The 12,810-nt window shown below is 45.0% G+C and overlaps 1 protein-coding gene across 2 annotated transcripts in view; it reads left to right on the top strand.

The window, feature by feature from the left end:
• TBCCD1 (TBCC domain containing 1) overlaps window positions 1-12,810 on the top strand; it is a 275,986-nt gene that overhangs the window by 127,601 nt on the left and 135,575 nt on the right. For both annotated transcript variants that reach the window (XM_083153516.1, XM_083153515.1), the window contains one exon: window positions 3,821-4,187. In XM_083153516.1, coding sequence (XP_083009642.1) covers window positions 3,821-4,187 — 367 coding nt within the window. The remainder of the gene's footprint in view (window positions 1-3,820; window positions 4,188-12,810) is intronic.

The following is a 12,810-nucleotide window of genomic DNA, read 5'->3' as shown; positions in this document are numbered from 1 at the left end:
TGCATGGTTAGGGTTATAGGCTGTGGGGGGGGGGTGCATGGTTAGGGTTATAGGCTGTGGGAGTATGCATGGTTAGGGTTATAGGCTGAGAGGTGTGTGCATGGTTAGGGTTTGGGGGGAAGTGGTATATTGTTAGGGTTATATCCTGCGGGGTATGTATGGTTAGGGTTATAGGCTGTGGGGGGGAATGCATTGTTAGGGTTATAGGCTGCGGGGGGGAGGTGTATGGTTAGGGCTATAGGCTGTGGTGGGGGGGAGAGGTGTATGGTTAAGGTTATAGGCTGCGGGGTGTGTATGGTTAGGGTTATAGGCTGCAGGGGGTATGCATGGATAGGGTTATAGGCTGCGGGGGGGTGCATGGTTAGGGTTATAGGCTGGGGGGGGCAAGAGGTGTACGGTTAGTGTTATAGGCTGCGGAGTAGGTTTATGGTTAAGGTTATCGGCCGCGGGGTGTGTGTATGGTTAGGGTTATAGGCTTCAGGGTGTGTATGTTTAGGGTTATAGGCTTCAGGGTGTGTATGGATAGAGTTATAGGCTGCGGGGTGTGCATGGTTGGGGTAATAGGCTGCGGGGTGGGTGTATGGTTAGGGTTATAGGCTGGGTTGTGTGTGTATGGTTAGGATTATAGGTTGCGGGGGGTGTGCATGTTTAGGGTTATAGGCTGCGCGGTGTATGTGTGTGTGTATGGTTAGTGTTATAGACTGTGGGGTGTGTGTATGGTTAGTTTTATATGCTGCATGGTGTGTGCATGGTTTGTGTCATAGGCTGCAGGGGGTTTATGGTTAAGTTAATAGGCTGCGGGGGGTGTATTTGGGTTACAGGCTGCTGGTGTGTTTATCGTTAGGTTTATAGGCTGCGCGGCGTGGATGGTTAGTGTTATAGGCTGCGGGGGGGGTGTATGGTTAGGGTTATAGCCTGCGCGGTTTGTATGGTTAGGGTTATAGGCTGCAGGGGTGTGTGTGTATGGGTAGGGTTATAGGCTGCGGGGGGGGGGTGTATGGTTAGGGTTATAGCCTGCGCGGTTTGTATGGTTAGGGTTATAGGCTGCAGGGGTGTGTGTGTATGGGTAGGGTTATAGGCTGCGGGATGTGTATGTAGTAGCTACTAACCTGGCCTACTGTGCTTCAAAGGAGGCTGCTTTTTTGGGGGACACATGATTCACCTCTCTGCAACTCTTCATTCATCCTGTCCGGACCTCTGGTTCCAGGTTTCCTGCAGCCTTCTTCCCCCCTCCGCTCTTCAGTGCACTCTCCTGAGCTTCCTAACCTTCTGCTGCTGGCACCGCGTGGTTCCACACATATGCCCACACAGTACCAGATATGCCCCCAGTGCCAGACAGTGCCAGGTATGCCCCCCCACAGTGCCAGGTATGCCCCCCCACAGTGCCAGGTATGCCCCCCCACAGTGCCAGGTATGCTCCCCCCCACAGTGCCTGGTATGCCCCCCCACAGTGCCACACATATTCCCCCTCAGTACCAGGTAAGCCCCCCCCCCCAGTGCCAGATATGCCCCCAGTGCCAGCCATATGCCCCCACAGTGCCAAAAATGCCCTCGACAGTGCCAGGTTTTTCCCCAGTGTGCGATATGCCCCCCACAGTGCTAGGTATGCCCCCAGTACGCTATATGCCGCCTACAGTGCCAGATATGCCGCCCACAGTGCCAGATATGCCGCCCACAGTGCCAGATATGCCCTTCCACATTGCCAGATATGCCCCCTCCCCAAATTGCCAGATATGCCCCCTCCCCAAATTGCCAGGTATGCGCCCCCCCCCCCCTCCCAACAGTGCCAGGTATGCGCCCCCCTCCCAACAGTGCCAGGTATGCGCCCCCCTCCCAACAGTGCCAGGTATGCGCCCCCCTCCCAACAGTGCCAGGTATGCGCCCCCCTCCCAACAGTGCCAGGTATGCCCCCCCCAGTGCCAGATATGCCCCCCCACAGTGCCAGATATGCCCCCCCCACAGTGCCAGATATGCCCCCCCCACAGTGCCAGATATGCCCCCCCCACAGTGCCAGATATGCCCCCTCCCCCACAGTGCCAGATATGCCCCCCCCCCACAGTGCCAGATATGCCCCCCCACAGTGCCAGATATGGCCCCCCCCCCACAGTGCCAGGTATGCGACCCCCCTCACAGTGCCAGGTAATCCCCCCAGTGCCAGGTATGCCCCCCCCCTCACAGTGACAGGTATGCCCCCCCAGTGCCAGGTATGCCCCCCCCTCAGTGACAGGTATGCCCCCCCCCCAGTGCCAGGTATGCCCCCCCAGTGCCAGGTATGCCCCCCCAGTGCCAGGTATGCCCCCCCACAGTGCCAGGTATGCCACCCCACAGTGCCAGGTATGCCCCCACACAGTCACAGGACCTAATGGTTCGCAGCAGGGACCTCAGAGATGGCCGTCACTGTGTGGGGATAATGTCCTACCTGTGCGGACCTCCTGCGGCACGGAGCGGAGTGCCTGATGGCAAGAGTCCAGCGGGGCCCAGCATGAGTGGGAGCCTCCCGGGGGGTGCCAGGCCGCTGTGCAGTGGGCAGTTGTCCCCCAGGTGCCAAAGTGCAGTCGCAGCTGGGTCCAAGATGGCTGCCGCACGCCGGGATCAGATCCAAGCACCAGCGAGAAGGGGGCGAGCAGGGAGCACTTTCGGAGCGGGAGCCACTCAGGTGAGCGGAGGGGAGGTGCTGAGTGTCCGGGCAGCAAACACTATCCTGCTCTGGTCCCAGAAATCCCCTAACTGTGAAGGTACAGATGGTATGCGTCGGCCATATTTGTACAGGCAGTGAAGCCTATCTGCGTACTCCCTCTGCTGGCTGCTATGTATTGTGCATGCGCAACAAGTTGAAAAATCCTATCTTTATAATGGGGCATGTTTCACTAAAGGTGCCCATACACTAGTAAGATTTATCTGCAGAGCTGGCTGGTGGGAACAAAAACATGGTTATGGATGAGTGACAGTTTGTCAGTTTTCCAGCATTTCCAAGCAAATGGTCAACTGTCATTTGCTCTCATCCATAACCATGTTTTTGTTCCAACCAGCCAGATCTGAAGATAAATCTGCGTGTGTATGGCCACCTTAAATTTAAAAAAAAAACTGTACCTATCTGAATAACCTAAACCCCAAAAGGCACTACACTGGGACAATATCTACCTAATAAAACAAACCCCAAGACTTATTTGTTCCTCTACCCTGAGTTATGCCTTCCCAAAAAAAACCTCATAGACTAACATGGGTGACAAGTTGTCATTTCTGAAGTGGCAGAAAAAACTGACAGTTTGAAGCTTAGATCGCTCCCAATTGCTCAATGTTTAATATTTCACCCTGAAATTTTGCATGCAGCACCGGTTGACGATTCTAGGCGTACTTGCCAAATTTCAGCTCAGTACGTCCAGTCACTTTTGAGGTATAGTCCCTCAAACACCATGCCCCCATCCGAAACGTTACCTATGGGGGAAATCCATTTGATGGATTCAGCCTTAATATAAGGGCACGACCGTGCCCTTATAATATATATCTGTGTGTGTGTGTGTGTGTGCGCATATATAATGTTCTAATTAAGCATAATTGAAATATATATTTTTATATGCAATGGTTTTTGTTTAATATAGAGATGTGCAGATCCGGATTTACCTGGATCTCAAAATGGGATCTTATTGGCTATATGCTGTCACATGTTTTTGATAGCCAATAAGATCTCGTTTTGAGATCCGGGAAAATCTGGATCTGCACTTCTCTAGTTTAATACATGAATTACTAAATAATTTTCAAATGTTTAAGCTTTAATATATTCTTTGTTTTCTGTCCATGCTTTTTTTTTTTTTTTTGCTAGAACTGGGACGATTATAGCCACCATGCATTTATGCAGAATCATATGCCATATCTCTTGGAGTTGCTTTTGGACACTGACCAGCTCACTGAATCTTCCCACTCGACTTCCTGTAGCCTGGTGTCACTTGAAGCTGCTCAAGCGCTTGGCTTTCTCATTGAGGGATCACTGAATAAGAACAGGACCATTCATTCTTTTATTGATTTAGCCCTTTATCAGCCACTGCAAGCTAGAAGTGGTTACTCAAAGACAACTAACGCATTCTCGCTGAAAAAGTTACTGGCCTGGATTAAAGATTGCTTTGCAATTAATCCATTTGGGATGTCGGCATGTATAAAGTCTGGAAGAAAACTGGCTTGGGCACAACCAAGTAAGAGCTTTATTCTGTACTTCCCGCATATGTGCATGTGGCAGCTTTTTATGTTCTGGCCATTCCATGTCGATTCACCCAGGCCGAGACACCCAAGGATGATTTTCATGAAACTTTGATCACTTGATTCTACCACATACAGTAGCTACAAACCAATGTCAAATTTCTCTTGTCTAGTCATCATAGTTTTTGAGCCGTAGAGGGGAAAATGGCTCAGAAATGCCACTCCTGATGCTTTGTTTATGTGGGGGGAAAATGCCTATCTCCATGTCAAATCCAGATATTTTTACTTTTTGACCCTTTGTCAGTCGAAATGAGGACACTCCAGAAAACTATTGTCTTGCCTGACTCTGAAGGTGCTCACACACAATGCGATAAACTCTGTGCTTTTAGTATTAGATTGCATAGCAAACAATGGGGCAGATGTATTAAGCCTTAACAAGAGATAAATGCAAGTGTGATAAGGAGAGCTAAACGTCCAGACAATCACCTGCCAACTGCCATGTTACACGCTGAGTTTGAAAAAAGTCAGTAAGGAGCTGATTGGCTGGACCTTTATCTCTCCTTATCACGCTGGAATTTATCTCTTGTTAAGGCTTAATACATCTACCCCAATGTGTTACAGCACCAGATACGATGCAATCTAGTACTAAAAGCACTAGATGTGCTTCCGTGCACATCCCATCGCACAGCACATTAAGTCTGTGTAGCCTACACAGACTTAATGTGCTGTGCGATGGTATGTGCATGGGAGCGCGCATCTTCTAGCACTGCCCTGTCGCACTGTGTCATTTTTTGGGTTGAAAATATATACAGTTCAAGATATGGGACTGGATTTTGGGTTCAAGATGTGGGACTGGTATGTTAAATTGCTTAATGAGTGGGACAAGTGTTTTTAGACTTGCAGATAGGATTAATCCCCCCCCCCCCCCCAACACCACCTTTAATTTTTTTATGTCCCCTAGGATGACCTACTTTAAATATATACTTACCATATACCCATTTTTATGAACCGCAAATCTAATGCTTTTATCATTTAATGCATAAAACAGCCACTTAAATACCCCAAATCCAATTAATTGTACCTTTATTATTTATCCTATGTTTAGCATTTTTTGGGGTACAGGTGGATTGCCTCATTTCAGTTATACTTTTAATGATCAGAATAATATTTTTGTAATTGTATAGTTAAGCAGTTTTCAAAATGTGGGTCCTGACCCCGTAGTAGTAGCAGTAGCAGCAGCATGGGGTTGCGACTCCATATTGCTGACCATCAGGTTGATGACTTGTCTAATCTCAGTCAGTGATTCAAGGTGTCTGAAAACTGTTTAATTGTCTGTTATATTAGACTATTTCCATCCTTTTGTGCCTCCACAATACTGCCATGCATGTGCTGCCTGCTTACTACACAGGTGATGTGTGACGACCTTCTGCATTAACTTGCTGGGGTCCTGTAATTTTTTTTGTCAAATGAGGTCCCAGAGCAAATAGTTTGAGGACCCCTGGTATAGTTCAAAGGTCAGGAACACTCCCACACAGCAATTGCATGTGATTTTTGTGGCTAATTGAATACTCACCATAAATGAATATGATTTTGATAGAGATTTTTAGAATCATCCAAAGAAAAAAAAAAATCCTTACAAAAAATCCTTGTTTAAATCTAGTGGTTTTTATTCATTTTACAATACAGACAAGACAATAACAAGAAAATCACATGTGCCATTACACATTACAAAAATTATTCTCAACGTACAGTGAAACAAAATAAAGTACAGTATAACTTGTACTATAGGAGTAGGAATTTTACCAGTTTATACCAATATTTTTTCTGTATACTTTGATATAGACTAATCTAAAAGGCCTATTCCATATCCTAGTTTTAGTATTAAATACATCAGAGCAGTCAGATTACTATATCAGACAACAGAGGTCATTGCTTATGACCTGCGGGTGGTGCATCTTTAACCATATAGTGCATATACACTAAACCAGGTGTAGGCAACCTGTGGCTTTCTAGCTGTTGGGAAACTACAAGTCCCAACATGCTGTGCCACAGTTTTAGCACTACGTAATACCAATACTGTGGCAAGGCATGCTGTAACTTCTAATTTCACAGCAGCTAGAGAGTCACAGGTTGCCTGTACTAGTCTAAAATGTGAGAACACTGTGCACTTTAATTACACATAGTCTGCCCAGAATGTGTCCCCTTGAAGACCCCCAGTCGTCTGGCAGCTCTTACATTGGAGAGGGTGCCGGGAGAACAATAGGATAAGAATCCACCCAAGATCCTGGGAATGTGTTCTGATTAGATCACATCTGACTTCAGCAATCCTGGGTTTAGGCTTTTAAAGCAAGGTGGTGTGGGGTCACACTGGATGGTCATTGTATAAAGGAAAGGGGACTGGATATCTCTTCATTGGCTCTCAACTTCACGGGGACGTCTTCCTGTTAATGAGAGTATCGTCCGAGCCATGCAGTCCTTTGTCTTGAGCATAAGGGAAAACTAGTTTCTTCTGGAATTATAGTTCATTTTTCCTTTATTTGGTGTCTTCACATATTGAATCAAGAGATAACACAGACTAGATATCTATAAGGTGATGTATAATGATTGTTTTCACTATACTGACCTTGCGACTGTTGACGGCAATTGTAACAAGTTTAATCAAAACTAAGTCTGGATTTACTCAGGGGGTTTCACACAAACCTAAAGAAACAAGAGGGGACATATCATTAAGAATTAACCATTAATGTTTTACGTCCGACCTTGGTAGTTACGTTTAAGCTACTAAGACGCAAATGGCGTACTGGAATTGCGTAGAGGGCGGTCGTAATACCTTAGTGGCATAGAGGTGCAATTTTGTTTTCCACAGCACTCATTACTAGTATCCACAATAGATGGGTGCAGGAGCCTTTGGGTTGTAATATAGGAACTTGATATCCAGAGGGATATGTGAGGCAGCACTCCTTATTTTCAATGCAAAAACACATTTATTCCATTGATAAAATATATACTGCACTGGGATGCAACTGATGGCAATGACGGCATAGAAGCATGGGTTCAGATCATGTAAAATTGACAGCGGGTTGCTGGAGGAGTAACCATCAGCCTTATGTATGTGTATTTGCTTCCAGCTTCAAAGCGGTTAAGCGTAAGAGCATTATGTATGAGGAAAAGAGGCAGCAAAAGAAGTCAGGGTATGCCAGAAGTTTTTCTAAAGGAGAAGTATGGAGATATGTTATAAAAGTATTGTGATATATATATATATATATATATATATATATATATATATATATGCTTTTATAGATCGGATACAAGCAAGGGGAAAGCAGAGGCGAAAGCTAAGCATAAGAGACATCACCCAGCAAAATGCAGCTTGTGTGATAAGATCCTACCTGAGAAATGCATAGGCTCCACGTGTGATGCATGTAAAGTGAATCAGCCGATGTCAATGCGACAAATGACGGAACTAGTCACCATGCTGAAAACTGCGTTGGCGGACACATTTATTACTAAAGAGGATGTGGAGAAAATGCAGACCAAGAGAAGCAGGGCTGATTTCTCAGGGGGATCACAGAATTCTGGAGAAGGGCCAGCCTTTAGAGAGGAAGAAGGAGAGATTACACAGGACAAAGCTGATGCAGACTTTAATCCTGTATTACTTGAGAATCTATTAGCACTTATAAATAAGTCACTGAAAATAGAGGAGACTCAGGAGGAGGAGAAATTAGAGGATTTGCTCTTTCAGGATAAAAAGAAAAGAGTAAAATGTTTCCCCTCTCTAAAGCATTAAAAGAAATGGTGGAAGAAGAAAGGCGTCACCCAAATAAAAAGGTGGCAGTTCCACTGAGGGTATCTAAGATGTACCTGTTTGAAAGTGAACAAGTAAAAAATTGGGAGGAAGCCCCAAGAGTTGATGCCGCTATTGCAAGGATTTCCCCCCAAAAAACCACACTCCCACTAGAGGACGCCAACATCTTTAAAGATGCAATGGAAAGGAGGATTGAGGTTAACCTTAGGAAGCAACACGTTATCTCGGGAGCAGCAATCAAAGCATCCTCCGCTATGGCGGTCACAGCCAGTGTACTGAGTTCCTGGTGTCATGATCTATGAGTCGGATACATTGGATGGCATTCAAAGAACAGAACTGATTAAAACAATACAGAACATTCAGATTGCTGTGGAGTTTGTGTGACGCTTCACTGGATGCGGTGAAACAACTGCAGTGGCAAGAAGAGCGCTGTGGCTGAAGCCGTGGGCAGCAGATACACAATCAAAACAGAAGCTTTTGTCTTTGACATTTCAAGGCCAGTACTTATTTGGTACAAAACTTGATGATATCATCACAAAGATTTCCGGAGGGAAGTCGGTCTGGCTGCCGCAGGATAAGGGTAAGAAACCCTTCTCCAATAAATCATTTAAATATCAGACAACTGTGACTTCAAGGAGGCAAGGACCTACCTGCCAGGGAGAAACTTCAGAAGAGCTTGGGCCGGAAATCTGAGGTTTTTTTCGCGGCCTAAGAGGCAAATATCCCTCAAGACAAGTTAATCAATGACACTAAAGGGACAGTTGGGGGCAGACTGCTACAAAACGGGCAGGTCTGGTCCCAATTTGTCGACGACAGATGGGTCTTGGAGATAGTAGAATCCGGATACAAGATAGAGTTTGCAAAGTTTCCGGGTTATTGGAAAACAGAGTCAGTCTAGGAAAAATTATCAATCAAAAAGTGGTAGTGGGAGTACCAAGAGAGCAGGAATGGCAAGGTTGACAGTCAAGGTTCTTTATCGTCAGGAAGCCTTCGGGCGGTTTCAGGACTATCCTGGATCTAAGAAGATTGAACACTTACATTATAGTAAAGAAATTCAGGATGGAATCACTAAGGACAATTCTTCCGGACATCAAGGAGGGAGCATTTCTGATGACAATAGACTTACGAGATGTGTACCTCCACGTGCCCATATTCGCAGGTCATCACAGGTACCTAAGGTTCCGTTTAGGAGGGGCGACTTATGAGTTTGTCACCCTGCCATTCGGCTTAGCTACGTCTCCAAGAACTTTCACAAAAGTTTTGGTGGTGCTTATCGCCAACCTATGGCAGCTAGGTATCTCCGTGTGACCCTACCTGGACGACATACCTATCATGGCGAAGACCAGAGCGGAAGCAGAAAAATGCACTCTGCAGGTCAAGCAGTACTTGGAGAAGCACGGATGGCTGATAAATCAGGAAAAGTCAGCACTTTCCCGCGAGCAGGGTAAAATACTTGGGAGTCTGGATAGACACGGCACACATGACAATAAACTTAACAGAAGACCGGAGAGAGAAATTGATAAGAGAAATATTTATTCTTCCGGACAAAAAAGTGGTCCGTTCAGGAGACTGTATGAAAGTTCTCGGCCTTATCTCTGCAGCACTCGATACTGTACCATGGGGACGGTTTCACATGCGGGCTCTACAAAGCTGTTTTCTCATGCAGTGGAACGCCGATGGGGAAAAAAACAAAAAGCTCATCAAGACCTAACCTGGTGGACTAAAGGAAAGACTAAAGAAGGGGAGAATGTTTGTGGTGTCAAAACAAATCGTAGTAACTACCGATCCCAGTCGAACAGGCTGGGGAGCTGTTTGCGGGGATCGCATGGTTCAAGGAGTCTGGTCCAAAGAAATAAGTCAGAAACACTCAAACGTAAGAGAGATGAGTGTGGTCCTGATGGCCTGCAGACACCTGCAGAGCTCACTAGTAGAGAAGGATGTGATCATAAGATCAGACAACCAGACTGTAGTAGCCTATGTAAACAGACAAGGTGGGACAAAAAGCCAGGAGCTTATGTTGGAAGTAACAAAGGTAATTGCCTGCACGGAGAGTCAGGTGACCAGCCTTACAGCAGTGTTTGTGGCAGGGAAGGAGAATTTACAGGCCGACAGCCTCAGCAGGCATCTGAATCTGCTAGGAGAATGGGAGTTGTCTCCAGACATATTCCAGCAGTTGGTGCATATGTGGGGGCTGCCCCAAGTGGACCTTATGGCCACAGGGAAAAACACAAAACTTCAGAGGTTCTTTTCAAGGCATTGGGACCCACGGGCAGAACAACAGGATGCCCTAATGGCAGTATGGAAAGCAGATCTGGCATATGTGTTTCCCCCTTTCCAATAGTAGCAAGGTTGTTGACCAGAATTCAACAAGAAAAGTTGACAGTGATTGCGATACTCCCATACTGGCCGAGGAGAGCCTGGTTTTCCAAACTAATGAAGATGGCAGTGGAAGATCCATGGAGGCTACCGGATCAAGACAATCTAATTGGTCAGAACAAATTATGGAGGGCCCAACCGCCTTCCTGGAAGTTGACGGTGTGGCTACTGAGACCCAGATGCTAGAGAAAAAAGGGTTTTCTACTAAAGTAATTAAAACCCTCCTTAAGGCCAGGAAAGGTCTACGTCTCTCACTTACCATATAATTTGGAAGAGATATGTTGCGTTTTGTACATCCAAGAGCAATCAAACCAAGAATTTGGGCATAGTGCTGGAGTTCCTGCACCACGGACTGGATAAGAACTTCAGTCAGCTCTATTAAAGTACAGATTTCGGCTTTGTCAGCTATGCTGGACTGGAAGCTAGCAGAGAACAAATACATACAGAGATTTGTGCAAGCAGCTAAACGTATAAGACCATCATTCCATAGTCCGCTTGTGCCTTGTGACCTTAATTTTGGTGCTTAATGCATTAGTGGAAGCTTGTTTTGAACCGCTACAAGAAATATCGCTAAAATGGTTAACAATCAAAGTGGTCTTCTTAGTGGCTATCACGTCCGCAAGGAGAGTGTCTGAAATTCAAGCTCTTTGGTCAGCGCAACCCTTTCTTAAAAAAAAATCCAGAAAAAGTAGTGTTAAGAACTAATCCTCAATTTCTCACGAAAGTGGTTTCCACATTTCATATCAACCAAGAAATTGTTCTTCCTTCCTTCTGTGTAAACCTGAGCAACTCTAAAGAAGAGAGACTACATAAACTGGATGTAGTGAGGGCATTAAAAGTATACTTGGAGAGAACAAGGTCTCATAGAAAAACAGAAAGGTTGTTTGTCTTGACTGAGGGGAAGAACAAAGGACAGGGGGCCAGTAAAGCTCAATTTCAAGGTGGATTAGGACTTGCATCCTATAAGTGCACAGAATTAGAGACCGACAACCACCTGTCGGCTTAAAAGCTCACTCAACCAGAGCAATATCAGCCTCCTGGGCAGAAAAGGAGGCAGCTTCGATACAAGAATTGTGTAAGGCAGCGTGCTGGTCACCAAATATTACAGAATGGATGCAACGGCATCGGCAGATGCCCCGTTTGGTAGGAAAGTACTGAGCACTGTTGTGTAAGAAGTAATAAAAAATATATATAATATATATATTTAATATGCTTTCCTCTACTCCACCATGGCAGCATTATCCCACCTTATTGTGGTGGTTATGTTATGCTAATATAAGTTATTATGTTACGATGCTGTACAATCAAGACACTGAAGTCTACGAGAGTGGAGCTTATATAGGGGCCAGTGTTCTTTTTAGTTTCCTTCCAGAGTACTACCCTTCGGAACTTAACCCATTAGTTGGCTGCCATGGTGGAGTAGAGGAAAGCATATTAACAGGTAGGAATCTGTACTTTCTTGTCTTGTATGTGTCTGTATCAGTGTGTGTCAACCCATCCTAATTTATTTTATTCTTGAGTCATGAAAAGTAAAATTTTAACTGTTCATTGGGGTATTACCCCTAAAACACGGCAAAACCAATATTTTCCAATAGTTTATTTTCAATAATAACTCAATCACAAATCATACTTCTTACATTACAATAAATCAGTCAATTAAAGAGTGCCCCAACAAAGAGTCTTTTTTTCTCCTTTTGCTTAAAAAATCTAGATTAAAAACAAATTATGCAGACATTTTCAACAATTGAATGGAAATATTTTCCAAATTCCAAACTAGCTGCTATTGGACTGACTATACTTGTAAGCACATCTGAATATGAAAGATGTTTTTCTACTCTAAAACAAATACAAATTCTACACATCTACTATCTGCTACATTAGGATGACCAATGTCCAATCTGATTCATCTCATGATATATCTTGAACTCTGACAGCCCTCTGGCCATCCAGGACTCACTATTTGCTGAATTTGATACATGATGTGTTAACGGTGCACTTGTTAACTTGTAACATTCGCTTGCCTCACAAACAGCATGAAATCATCTTAAACATTTGAGCTCATTTTAAATAGTGGACTGGCATTCACTAGGGGGTATATAAAATGGGTGCCATTTTATCTCTGTGCACATCTGTTTCCTCTGTGACTAGTCAGGCTTTGTTTTTACTCTGCTGAATGCTTCACATTGCTAGATACTGGGCATTGCTTTGCCTGACATTATAAAGTGCTTTATATACTGCTTACTATTGTAAGCTATATTCTGTGGTGATGGATCCCTGTTGCCATAGAGTTATGCTGTCCTATTTTGAGGTGAAGCTGAGTGGGAAGAGGGCCCAGCAATGGAGGAGGATGAGGTCCTGCAGAACTAAGTTTTGGCTGCTGGAGAGGGGAAGTTGATCCTACATGCCCCTGCTGATGGAGATTCAGATGAATAATCAAT

Source organism: Crinia signifera, chromosome 7 (genome assembly GCF_055691185.1).
Source record: "Crinia signifera chromosome 7, ASM5569118v1, whole genome shotgun sequence".
In the NCBI taxonomy this organism is placed as follows: domain Eukaryota; kingdom Metazoa; phylum Chordata; class Amphibia; order Anura; family Myobatrachidae; genus Crinia; species Crinia signifera.
The sequence above is the reverse complement of the archived record's forward strand: the minus strand, read 5'-3'. Positions and strand labels throughout refer to the sequence as shown.